Source organism: Rutilus rutilus, assembly GCF_951802725.1.
Source record: "Rutilus rutilus genome assembly, chromosome: 25".
NCBI lineage: Eukaryota > Metazoa > Chordata > Actinopteri > Cypriniformes > Leuciscidae > Rutilus > Rutilus rutilus.
Genome location: NC_140229.1, coordinates 24,213,582 through 24,225,754, shown reverse-complemented (window position 1 = coordinate 24,225,754; position 12,173 = coordinate 24,213,582). Strand labels below are relative to the sequence as shown.

The following is a 12,173-nucleotide window of genomic DNA, read 5'->3' as shown; positions in this document are numbered from 1 at the left end:
ATGATGATAAATTGATATAGACGAGTGTTACAACCAGGCGTTTCCAAATGTGCAATGCAATCGAGCACACATTCAACATTTTAAAGAGTCAATTCAGTTCAGAGTGGAGGACAATCCTAGTAAAGTAAGCCAGACTGCAATATTGCATGTAACGCCCACATTATTGTAAACATAAATCCAAGTGAGTTCAGACCAACTCACGAGATCATTTGCACAGTACACATGTAAGTATAATTCTTGTGGTTCGGATAAGAAAGCGTGTGCTAACTGAGCAATGAGTTATCTATGCATTCAAATGAAGCCTTTTGGTCTGAAAGAGTTTGAAAGAGTTGGCCTAAAAACTGCTGAGAGCTCTGGCACTTACTCAGGGAAATGTTTGGTTTGTCAGCCGATAAAATAGATTACATGCTAGGCTGGAAGTCTGTGATCCTTAGGCAGTCTCTTCAACTGGAACAATGGGAGAGCGTCACAGCTCGGAGACAATTCGAAACAATTTCCCAATCTCCATGTTAAACCACAGCCGATGAGGCTTATTTTCATCTACGTTATACATTATACTTACTGTTCATCAGCATGATTGATGCATTATTATGTGCATATCTCAGACAGTGCGAGCAAATGGTCTCAAATGGTCCTCAAATGATGAAATGCATTATTGGAGGATTTTCTGGGTTATCGAGTTTACTGCAGGCCTACTGACGTTGACGAAAGTCTGTTGAATGCAATAGTCAGTATATTATGAACTATCACTGTTGTGTCATTGATCAATACAGTTTTCACACTTGAAATGGTTAGCCATATGACTATGTTTTAACTTAATTTCGTATGTGTTTTCTGTACAGTTGTGGACTCACAATCTTTTCCCCCACAGTGTTCTCCCTTGTAAAAAAAAGTGTACACTTAAGTACTTATTATGGAAAAAATGTAATTTACAAGAATATACTGAATGCATTTTTTAGGACACTTAATTGCATAATTAAACAACAGCAATACAATGGAAATCTATTATAGTGTACATTTCTATTAAATGCAATTAACTTTAGAATACTTTTTCGAGTATAAGTAGGAGATAAGTACATATTTATATGCAATTTCATAACTATTGTCTATGTAATATGGTTAAAGTGTACTGCTGAATGTACTGACACGCATTTATGGTAAACTAAAATATATTAATGTCATTTCTATTTAAAATTGTATGACGTACTAAAAATATTTGTATGTTGAAGTTGCAAAAAAAAAATTATAATAAAAATGTTATACTTAAGTGCACTTAAATTTAAGTTTTAATTTATTAATATATTTTCAGCAAGTACAGTATTTAAAGTACCCTAAAGTAACCCAAAAATGATAACAAATTGCTTAATATTATTTAATATTGCTGAATACAGTAATTTATACAAACAAAATTCGGTTTTATGGGTTAAATTAAGTACAAAATACACTTTTAAGGTAACAATTGCAGGTTACCTCTTTTGCAGTGTACTTAAGTGCACTTCTTTTATTATACTATTGTGGTATGACCTATTTCAGATAAACCCGCCACTTAATGTCAAATAAAACCAACTGTGGTTGGTTGCTTTTTATGTCAGTCAGATTTGCCAGAACGGGCTGCAAAGTGGATCAGGCTTTATGCATTTGTTGTCACTGTTCATGTTTCCTTCAAGCACTGAAACCAAATACAGTCTGTGAAATTTCTTCCAAAGCTCATGAATATTTGAAGAGGCAAGCCTTCTTTACATCATGACTGGTTGTCTGTTGCTAGCATTTCGAGAACACTGTACACATAAAATTGGATTACCGCTTGGTTTATTATCTCCGCAGACGTAACATAAAAGGAAATAGATTCCTGAAAGAAAGCAGATACCACAATAGAATCAACATGTGTCATCAACCATTCAAACCACAATTCAAAACAGCGCTTTATCATGAAAACAAACAGCAGCCCTCGAGTGTCAAAGCGTCAGGATGTCAGCCGGGTCTCTGTAATTGGCAGGCTCAAAGCGGGGTTGTGATCTAGTGTGGTTCTCTGCCGCTCTCTCTGACAACAGCTGACCCGCTCGGTAATTTCCCTGACGTTTATTTACATACTGGATTAAGTCTGTCAGAACTAAGCCTGCGGGCGTGAGAGACGCGTATCCAGGAGGTGAATGTTTATCTGGTGTCACAGCTTGGAAAATCTCTCCTTTTACTTTTTCTGGCACTGACAGGGCAACTTTAATAACATCTGAGAAGTGCGTAGGTGTGTATGAGTGTGTGTCAATGTGTGTGTCAAGTCCAAGGCGGGAAAAGGGCACCGGGCGATGTGACAAGGAGACGTGAGGTTTTAAGGAGATATTTTGTCAAAAGCAGACTTCAGGAAGAGATACAGCGAGGAGTCATTAAAGGTTCAGACAGAAATGTTGAGAGCAGACAGCGAACCAAAGGGAGTTTATAAGTGAACTCTCTCCTGCGGCTCTCTTCGTGACGATCGGAATTTACAGCGTCAAAATAAATGTGTCCGTGAGGAAACAAAAAACATCATAATAATTCAGTACAACGGATTGACTGTAAAGTCACGGCCACAAGAAAAATGAATACAGTAAATTTAGTTGATCTGTGGTATTGAGATTTATATACACTGTGTACAGCAGAGCATTAATATGTGTGTAATGCTCAATATATACAGTACCAGTCAAAAGTTTGGAAACATTACTATTTTTTATGTTTTTGAAAGAAGTCTCTTATGCTCATCAAGCCTGCAGTTAAAAAAAACAAACAAAAAAAAAAAAAACAGTAATATTATGAAATATTATTACAATTTAAAATAATGGTTCTCTTTTTTAATATACTTTAAAATGTAATTTATTTTTGTGATGCAAAGCTGAATTTTCATCAGCAAGTACTCCAGTCTTTGGTGTCTTATGATCCTTCAGAAATCATTCTAATATGCTGATTTATGATCAATGTTGGAAACAGTTGTGCTGCTTAATATTTTTTTATAACCTGAGATACTTTTTTCAGGATTATTTGATGAATAAAAAGTTAAAAAGAACTGTATTTATTTAGAATAGAAATCTTTTGTAACAATATACACTACCGTTCAAAAGTTTGTGAACAATAATTTTTTTTTAAATTAGAAATTAGTACTTTAATTCAACAAGAATGTGTTAAATTGATAAAAGGTGATGGTAACGATTTATATTGTTAGAAATGTTTTTATTTTGAATAAATGCTGTTTTTATGAATAAATGCTGTTAACGTTTTACTCATCAATGAATCCTGAAAAAAGTATTCCAAAAAAATATATTAAACAGCACAACTGTTTCCATCATTGATAATAACTGAGTATCAAATTATCATATTAGAATGATTTCTGAAGGATCATAAGACACCAAAGACTGGAGTACTTGCTGATGAAAATTCAGCTTTGCATCACAAAAATAAATTACATTTTAAAGTATATTAAAAAAGAGAACCATTATTTTAAATTGTAATAATATTTCATAATATTACTGTTTTTTTTTTTTTTTTTTTTTTTTTAACTGCAGGCTTGATGAGCATAAGAGACTTCTTGCAAAAGCATTAAAAATAGTAGTGTTTCCAAACTTTTGACTGGTACTGTATATATATTATACAAAAAAAAAAATATATATAATATATATAAAATGTATTATTATTTCTGAGAAGAGTTATTAAAGAAATTATACTCAATTAATTATTTATTTATTTGCCTAGCTACACTGGCAATGCATGGATGAAAAGTTTAAATAAATAACATAAATATCATTATTACACTAGTCATTATTTTTAACCGTGCAGAAGCACTGGATAATTTAGACAAACATAAACTGCAACAAAATATGCCACACATTCCTTTAAAAAAAAACAATGTAAGTCTTGTCTTACTGTCTCTCTCTTGGGCCGTGAGGTCAGGGAGACGCAGGACATGTCGTCGTGGCAACAGCAGCGTCTGAAAGGGCCACGTCGCCCAATACGGCACCACCACCAACCAGTGCTCGTTTTCCACCACCACACGCTCCTGTGTGATCAGAGACAACACAGTTCATAAAGTACACACTATATATCATGCTACTTAAGGCGAGACACTACACACTGTAAAAAATTTGTAACACTCCCCAATCAAAAATTTCAATTGACCGATAACATCTAAATTTTTCAATTGGCCCAAGTGAAAATCTGTACATTTAATTTTAGAATTTACAGAATTTCACTTGGGCCAATTGAAAAATTTAGATGTTATCGGTCAATTGAAATTTTTGATTGGGGAGTGTTACAAATTTTTTACAGTGCAGGTGAATAGGGTAAAATTTTTAAATAATAGATATCACCATGAAACTTCCTCAGTTGATTACTTACACAAGTATATTAAAAAAATGTATTACAAGTTTTAGAAATGTGTATGTTTAATTATGCAAATTAGGCATTATCTAATTAAATATGCACGATTTTGCATATATTTTCGGTAGATAGATCTGAACATATGATAAAGCCAGGTGTAAAATTCTTTTTTCATTTTGTTTACACACAAGATGAAAATAAAAACTCAGAGGGATTTCAGGATATATGCTTTCATTACCTAGGAAATCAAAATATACTGTCCATAGCCATAAAAAAATTGATTTTTGCCATATTTTTTTGATTAAAATGTCACATAAATCAGGCCAGGAATGATTTATTAACAAATCCCTCTGAAAATATCTTCAGAATACTGCTAAGTGTATAACTGGAGAGTTTGGTGTACATTGGTGCTACATAGGCTGAGATGTTTGTACTGGAGAATGACAAAAAACGCAAAAAACTCATTTTGAGAAAACGGCAGTTAAAGATTTAAATAGCTCTAAATGAGATTTCGTCATTAGCTTTAAATCCCCCTTTGGACATTCACGATTGGTTACTGATAGAAAGGAAATGCCCATATTTGGGTTACATAGCGTTGTGCAGGAGACTCTGAGCTTTACAGCGATGCCGGTCATGACAGACTTCAGTAGACGGATGGGACTCGGCGTGTCGTGTTGGAATGCTAACTTCCTGGTAAATTCGGGAGAAACTTACTGCCGCAAGTAAACAAAATGTAATAAAATAAACATCTTAATGTATATTTTCAACGTTTTCTTTATAGCAGCTTGAAAGAACACATATTGAAGGAGTAAACTAGCCCAAAATCTCAAAACTGACCACTGCAAAAGAAATCGATGTTTTTGCCTGCCATGTCTCGCCTTAATGCTGTTCAATTTCCCATTGGCCAAGGATGATGCTTGACCTTAGAAATTCTGAATGCTAGTGTACAACTTTTTCCCAATCACAAGATTCTGGTGATGAAGCTGTGGAAATGTAGCTTTAAAGCCAACAGAAGTGCTCTATGTCCTCCAAGTACTTTATTTTTGGGTGAAATATCCCTTTAAAGGTGTGATCTGTGAAGATCATTTCGGCCGTTGCATTTAGTTTCTTATGAACACTAAGGTGTACATGCTCCCTTTAGTTTCCCAATGAATTAAACAGATTTTTTATTTAAAATATATATTTAGATTTACAAACACTGAGTTCTCCAGTGTGACCGACTTAGAGTCTTCTTTTGTCTGCCTGGGAGCTTTGCACACTTGAATTTTGGCTCATTCGTCTATGCAAATGTGTTCCAACTTCAGCAGATTAGTTGGATGGATTCCGCGGACTGTAATTTCCAGCTCAATCTACAGCAGGGTTCAGGAAACGACTTTGCAGGCAGTGTTTGCGCACAAATGTGCCTCACGAAACTGATTTCAGACAGACTTCTGAGGCAGTGTAACGGTTTAATGATCTGCAACTAAATAGAGCGAGTTTTGGTGAAAACTGAACGAATATTTAGTCATTTCTCACTAGAAATGACATAAAATGTGGAAAATGTTGGTCAGCAATTTACTTTTACACACAGACACCAACAACTGCAACTTTCAGACGCCATCTTTCTTTTTTAGCTCAACTGTTATAGAATGGAAAGCCTAAGATTGTGGGATATTCAAGCTTTCAGACACAGTCACAGAGTCTGACTTGATCTCTCCAAACCCCTCCTTTCTGAGAGCCCACTCTGCTCTGATTGGTCAGATGATCCAGTCTGTTGTGATTGGTCTACTCTGCTCTGATTGGTCAGATGATCCAGTCTGTTGTGATTGGTCTACTCTGCTCTTATTGGTCAGATGGCCCAGTCTGTTGTGATTGGTCTACTCTGCTCTGATTGGTCAGATGATCCAGTCTGTTGTGATTGGTCTACTCTGCTCTTATTGGTCAGATGGCCCAGTCTGTTGTGATTGGTTTACTCTGCTCTGATTGGTCAGATGGCCCAGTCTGTTGTGATTGGTCTACTCTGCTCTGATTGGTCAGATGACCCAGTCTGTTGTGATTGGTCTACTCTGTTCTGATTGGTAAGATGATCCAGTCTGTTGTGATTGGTCTACTCTGCTCTGATTGTTTAGATGATCCAGTCTGTTGTGATTGGTCTACTCTGCTCTGATTGGTCAGATGGCCCAGTCTGTTGTGATTGGTCTACTCTGCTCTGATTGGTCAGATGATCCAGTCTGTTGTGATTGGTCTACTCTGTTCTGATTGGTAAGATGACCAAGTCTGTTGTGATTGGTCTACTCTGTTCTGATTGGTCAGATGGCCCAATCTGTTGTGATTGGTCAGATGACCAAGTCTGTTGTGATTGCTCTACTCTGCCCTGATTGGTCAGACGGCCTAGTCTGTTGTGATTGGTCTACTCTGCCCTGATTGGTCAGATGGCTCAAAGGGGGTTACGCAGCACCACGTCTTTAAAATTCGAACACATTATTCTCTATGAGTGTACACACACACCGGAGGCGCCATTAGGGGTCTGTCCACGGCGCCTAGCAACGGCTCAGGACCTTGTTCAAAATCCTGCCGCGCCACAGAATGCCATTTACATCGTTTTATATAAAATTGACATTATATTTGACTCAAATCATCATTGATATATACACTGACTTCACCCTGTGCTGCAATATACATTTAGTTTTACATCCATTTACACAAATCAGCTGTTTGAATGAAAATTGCTGATGTTATCGGATTTTCAGGTGAGATTCTCAATTCATTCAGTTAACGGACGCTCTGAAGTAAAGTGTTCAGACTGCAGACTTAGCAACGATTGTATTTAATTGTACAGTAAAATCATAACATAGTACAGACATTGTCTTAATTTCCATAAACTGAGAAAGTGCGCGTCCGGTGTGCGATACCTCGAGTTGTCCTAGACGCGGCGCGGCGCTGCGCTTCTCATCCGGTGTGCGACCCCCTTCAGTCTGTTGTGATTGGTCTACTCTGCTCTGATTGGTCAGTTGGCCCAGTCTGTTGTGATTGGTCGACTGCTTACAGCACATGTTGGAAACCAAACACCATAACTATATCTGAATTTCAGCTCCAGATCTTCCTCAGCACTTGATACACAGTGATACAAACAGTAATGATGGCTACAGTTTTTCCATATCAATTTGAGCGCGAGTCCTCGTCCTTTGGAAGTTCATGAAAAGTGGATCTACTGTCACAGCACATCTTCTCACAAAACAGCATATTCTCGACATGTCGACAACAAGAACCAAACTCTTCCAGTTTCAGCTACAAATACAGTGTTTGAGGGCGTCAAAGCAGACGTTGTTCGCATGCAGCCAATGAAGACCATAGGCTGGCATTATGCAAATTTGCATTATAGTTGACTTTAATGCCCACACTACGTATCGAAGTAGCCACACCAGGATGTGTCACCAGTGGCGCCAGACCACAAAAAGTCCATCCAAAAGTGTTCAAGTTTCATTAGATGACTTCTAAACTCTAGACATGACTTAACGCTGGCCTCAAAAGCTGCTTTCTTCTAAACAGTCACCAAAAGAGGCCAAAAGTGCTGAAGATAATGTTGACACTTTCTCTCATTTCAGCCAAAGAGCTCTGAAATGCTGTAAATGCTACTCACACACTTCTCTTACAATTCCTCCACTTCTGGTAGCTCAATTTGGCACGACAGCTGAACGTAGTTGTGTCTGGTTTGTGCCATGTATTTTTTACACTAAACTTTATAATGTTTCTCGGATAAGGTTAAAAGCTTTGCCAATTCTTTTCTTTTTATAACCTTCTCCAGCTTTTTCCTTGCTATAAACTTTACAGACATCATGACAGAAGGACCTTTGTGAAACCTCATATAAAATGAAAAATGAACACACCATCAGAACCTCCCCAAACTCCTCCTGTTCCATCACACAAAGGTTCTGGGAAATTAAAAAAAAAAACTTAAAAAAAAAACTGACACACACTTTGAACATCCACCGGAATAAATATACCATCCACTGTTTAGTTATAGACACTATTTACAATTAAGACACACTAACTCTAATCTCACATTCTTTTTAATATTGGGATGGAGGGAATGTGACACTATCAGCCCAAAAAAGATTAGAAACAAAGGGCATCGGATATAACCGTGTTGGTATAAACTGGAGCAGAAAACAGGCCCATTATTTTATAGAATTAAAAATACTTTATGGGTTTATATCAGAACTGGTCTTATTAAAAATATAAATAAAATACTGGAATTGAAGGATCTTTATTACATTTGGTTCTGATAGTTCTTGAAAGTCAGAAGTCTTCTGCCCAAGTACAGTAATATATATATATTTCCATCTCATATTTAGAGAATAGTGTTTAGAGATGCATGAAAATGCCTCAATTTTTAGATTGCCTCAGTTTGTCCTCCATGGAAAAAATAACAGCATACAGTAATAACTTGGAATACCATGAAAAATCGATGACAGAATGTACATTCTTTACAAACCATTCCTAGTTCATTACAATTGAAATCCTTATTTTACCCTTGAATGAGTCTGTGCCCCCCATGGGCCACCCAGTCAAAAATTCTCGACATGTCTGGAAACAAAGCTTTTTTCATTGTAGTTTGGTCACTTGCATTCATTGGGAACTGTACTTTTAAAGAACCGGGGAGATATTCCCTCCGGCGCTGCCCCGGAGTCCTAACCGGCTAATTTATGGCACAGAATTTAAACATTAGAAAATGGACTTTCATGAGCCTGAGGGTCAAGCAAAGAATTTAACCCTCATAAAATGTGGCCGATGTATGATTAAATCCCAGTGATGACGAGAAAAACCGTAAGATCCCAAGGACGGGATTGGAGGGCCGATTTTGGAACATGACATCCAGTGATGGATTACGAAGCATCTGAAGTTGACGTGTGGCAGCTACAGTGCAGCGAGCGCTGATGAGGAGGTGGCGTTTGACAAAGCGCAGCTCTGTTTGGCAGTGAGTGATGGCGACTGATTACAGCCTCGGTTTCACAATGATCTTCACACACTCTGACTGCAGGTGGAGAGGGGGAGAAAGCACCAACACGAGATAGCGCGAGAGAGAGAGAGAGATACGGAGAAACAGCTAGGACAGCGAGACCGACAGAGACGGATTGATAGACCTGGAATGTCATTTTCACACTTTTTTATTTCTCTGGCTTATGGCTTTTTTATGTAAAAGTACTTCTGCAAGTACAAATAATGCAAAAAAAAATTCTAAAAATTTTACGGAAAAGTTTACTTTTAAAAAAGAACAATGAAAGTAGTCCATTCGTGTGCTATATTCTGAAGCCATACGGTAACTTTTAACGTGTTTTAAAGGGACAGTTCACCCAAACCTGAACCCTTCTAAACCCTAAAGACGTTCATCCATCTTTAAAACACATATGCAGATATTTGTCATGAAATCTGAGAGATTTCTGTCCCTCCATTTAAAGCATGTTCACCCAAAACTCATAAAATAAATTCACATGAATTTAATTTAGGCTTTTATTCACATTTAGAGCAGAACAAACATGGTAAACCGAAGCTCAAGCATGCTTGAACGAAAGTCTTGTTTGGAATGACTTGACAGAATTGATGACAGAATGTTCATTTTGGGGTGAATTATTCCAAAATAATGGACATATTAAAATGTCTACGATAAAGAAAATAATAATAAAAAAAAAAAAAATCATACGTGTGGAGTTTTAACTTTGTATTCATATTGGTTTAATATGGTTACTGAAAAACTTATGCAACGTCAATTGGTGTAACCAACTAAAGAGTAATATATTTCATGTTATCATATCTTAAATACATGTGAGTGTACACATCTTTATTTATTATTTTATGATTTGATATGATCATATTACATTATATTATATTTTATTCATATATTTTCAAATTAAAAAAATATTTTATTACAAATATCATGAATTGTTAAATGATAAATATCAATTATTTTTTAGGGAGCGGCACCACATGACAATTTACAACCTCAATTAATCGTATCTTGTCATAAAGATCAATTTGATATTTTAACTTTTTATCTTGTTGACCTTGACAAAGTCATGAGGATGTACATGTAATTTCTGAAGTAATTTCCTGTTTTATGTTTCTCCCATATGATTTGATTTTTAGTAATTGCATTACTTTAATGTTTTTTTTCCCGTCTGTATATGATATGAGGACAATGATTTAAATGTACATCCACAGAAATATAAAAATGTATTTAAATATAGGAATATGTGAATTTTAAAGCATTTTTATGTAAATTAATATAAAGGACAAGAAAAGAGAATTTTACAGTCGTAGCTTGTTTTGTCCCATGTCTCAAGAATCCGTGAACTTCATTTGTCAGCAACGGATTTAACATCTCAATTATTCAGCATATGCCAGTGCCATTGTTCTTCAGTGGTTTGAGTTTTGAGGCTAATACATATGTCAAATTATTCATGAAAATCTTATGGCACTGAGAGGTTTTCCCATAACTAAACTAAACTTAGAACAACTGCCGCCTGCATACGACTGCTTGCTGTACAAGGTGTTCTACATGCACACTGACAACAATCTGGGAGCAATCTCTCCACAATGCCTCGCTGTTTGCTGTAATCCTGACTATAACATCACGTAAGCATTTGGCACATGTATCGTTGCTTATGCCATTATACATTTCCACAGAAAATTGACAGGAATGTCAACTATGAGAGCGAGTATCGTGTTTTTCCAACACAAAAATAAGTGAAAACTTGCTTCAGATCACTGGGAAACAGGCAGTTGTTTCCTCCCCATTATTTCACAGAATGAAGACATCGTTCACACACAGTCACGAAGAACAGATCAGAGCGAGTCACATGACAGAGACGCCACTCAAGTGATTAAACATTTAAAAGCAGCAGCTCTGTTACACAATGTGACTACACATCCGCTGATTATTAAATCTTCAATTAGGCCCCATTTATAAGTACATTATTAAACAATTTCTTGAGCAAGAACAATAGCAGTTCCCACAGAAACTACACTTTTTAGAGGGCTAGCAGCGAGGCCAGGCGGCAGGAACTCTCATTTTAATGTTCTGAATTTTCTTTCCATGGTGCTTTTATGAGCCGTTAGTATGAGTCATTATCTTTTATCCAAACGCACTTCCATCATCTAAATGTTCTTTTTTCATACTCCACTTGCACATTGAGCATGCACTTGTGGAGCTCTTTTCTGAAAGTTAGTTAAAACATTTCATTTATATTTAACTTGGACAATCTACAGTAGTGGTTAAAAGTGATGTCCGGAGTGGACTGGTGTGGGGATTTGTATTTAATGACCCAACAAGTTCAATTAAACCATTCAAATATGAGGAAAATATTACTTTTTTTTTTAAAAACTATTCTAAATATGAGGGAAGAACAAAACACTAAACTTGGTTAAGACACCCATGGCCCGGAAAGCTCCAAATAGCAATTAAACATCTAAAGTATCTTCATTTGTACATTTGCTTAGTCTGTGAAAAACGTTTTCATTCTTACTCGTGCTGACGGACAGCCAAAGCATGCGCACAAAGACGCGATCCCAATATATACATATACACAGAATTACAGTATTTCAAAATATCTGTCTTGGCGAGTATTCACGCAAACAAAATCTTATATGTCGTATGTGAACGCTTAAAGGGATACTCCACTTTTTTCGGAAATATGCTCATTTTACAACTCCCCCAGAGTTAAACAGTTGAGTTTTACCGTTTTCGAATCCATTCAGCCGAACTCCGGGTCTGACGGTACCACTTTTAGCATAGCTTAGCATAGATCATTGATTCATACGAGTCCAGTAGCATTTCTTTCAAAATGACCAAAGAG

At 36.4% G+C, this 12,173-nt stretch overlaps 1 protein-coding gene across 1 annotated transcript in view; it reads right to left on the bottom strand.

The window, feature by feature from the left end:
- Positions 1–12,173, bottom strand: part of galt (galactose-1-phosphate uridylyltransferase) — a 119,910-nt gene that overhangs the window by 29,519 nt on the left and 78,218 nt on the right. The window contains exon 8 of the mRNA XM_084400299.1: positions 3,889–4,021. Within this exon, the coding sequence (XP_084256425.1) occupies positions 3,889–4,021 (133 nt within the window). The remainder of the gene's footprint in view (positions 1–3,888; positions 4,022–12,173) is intronic.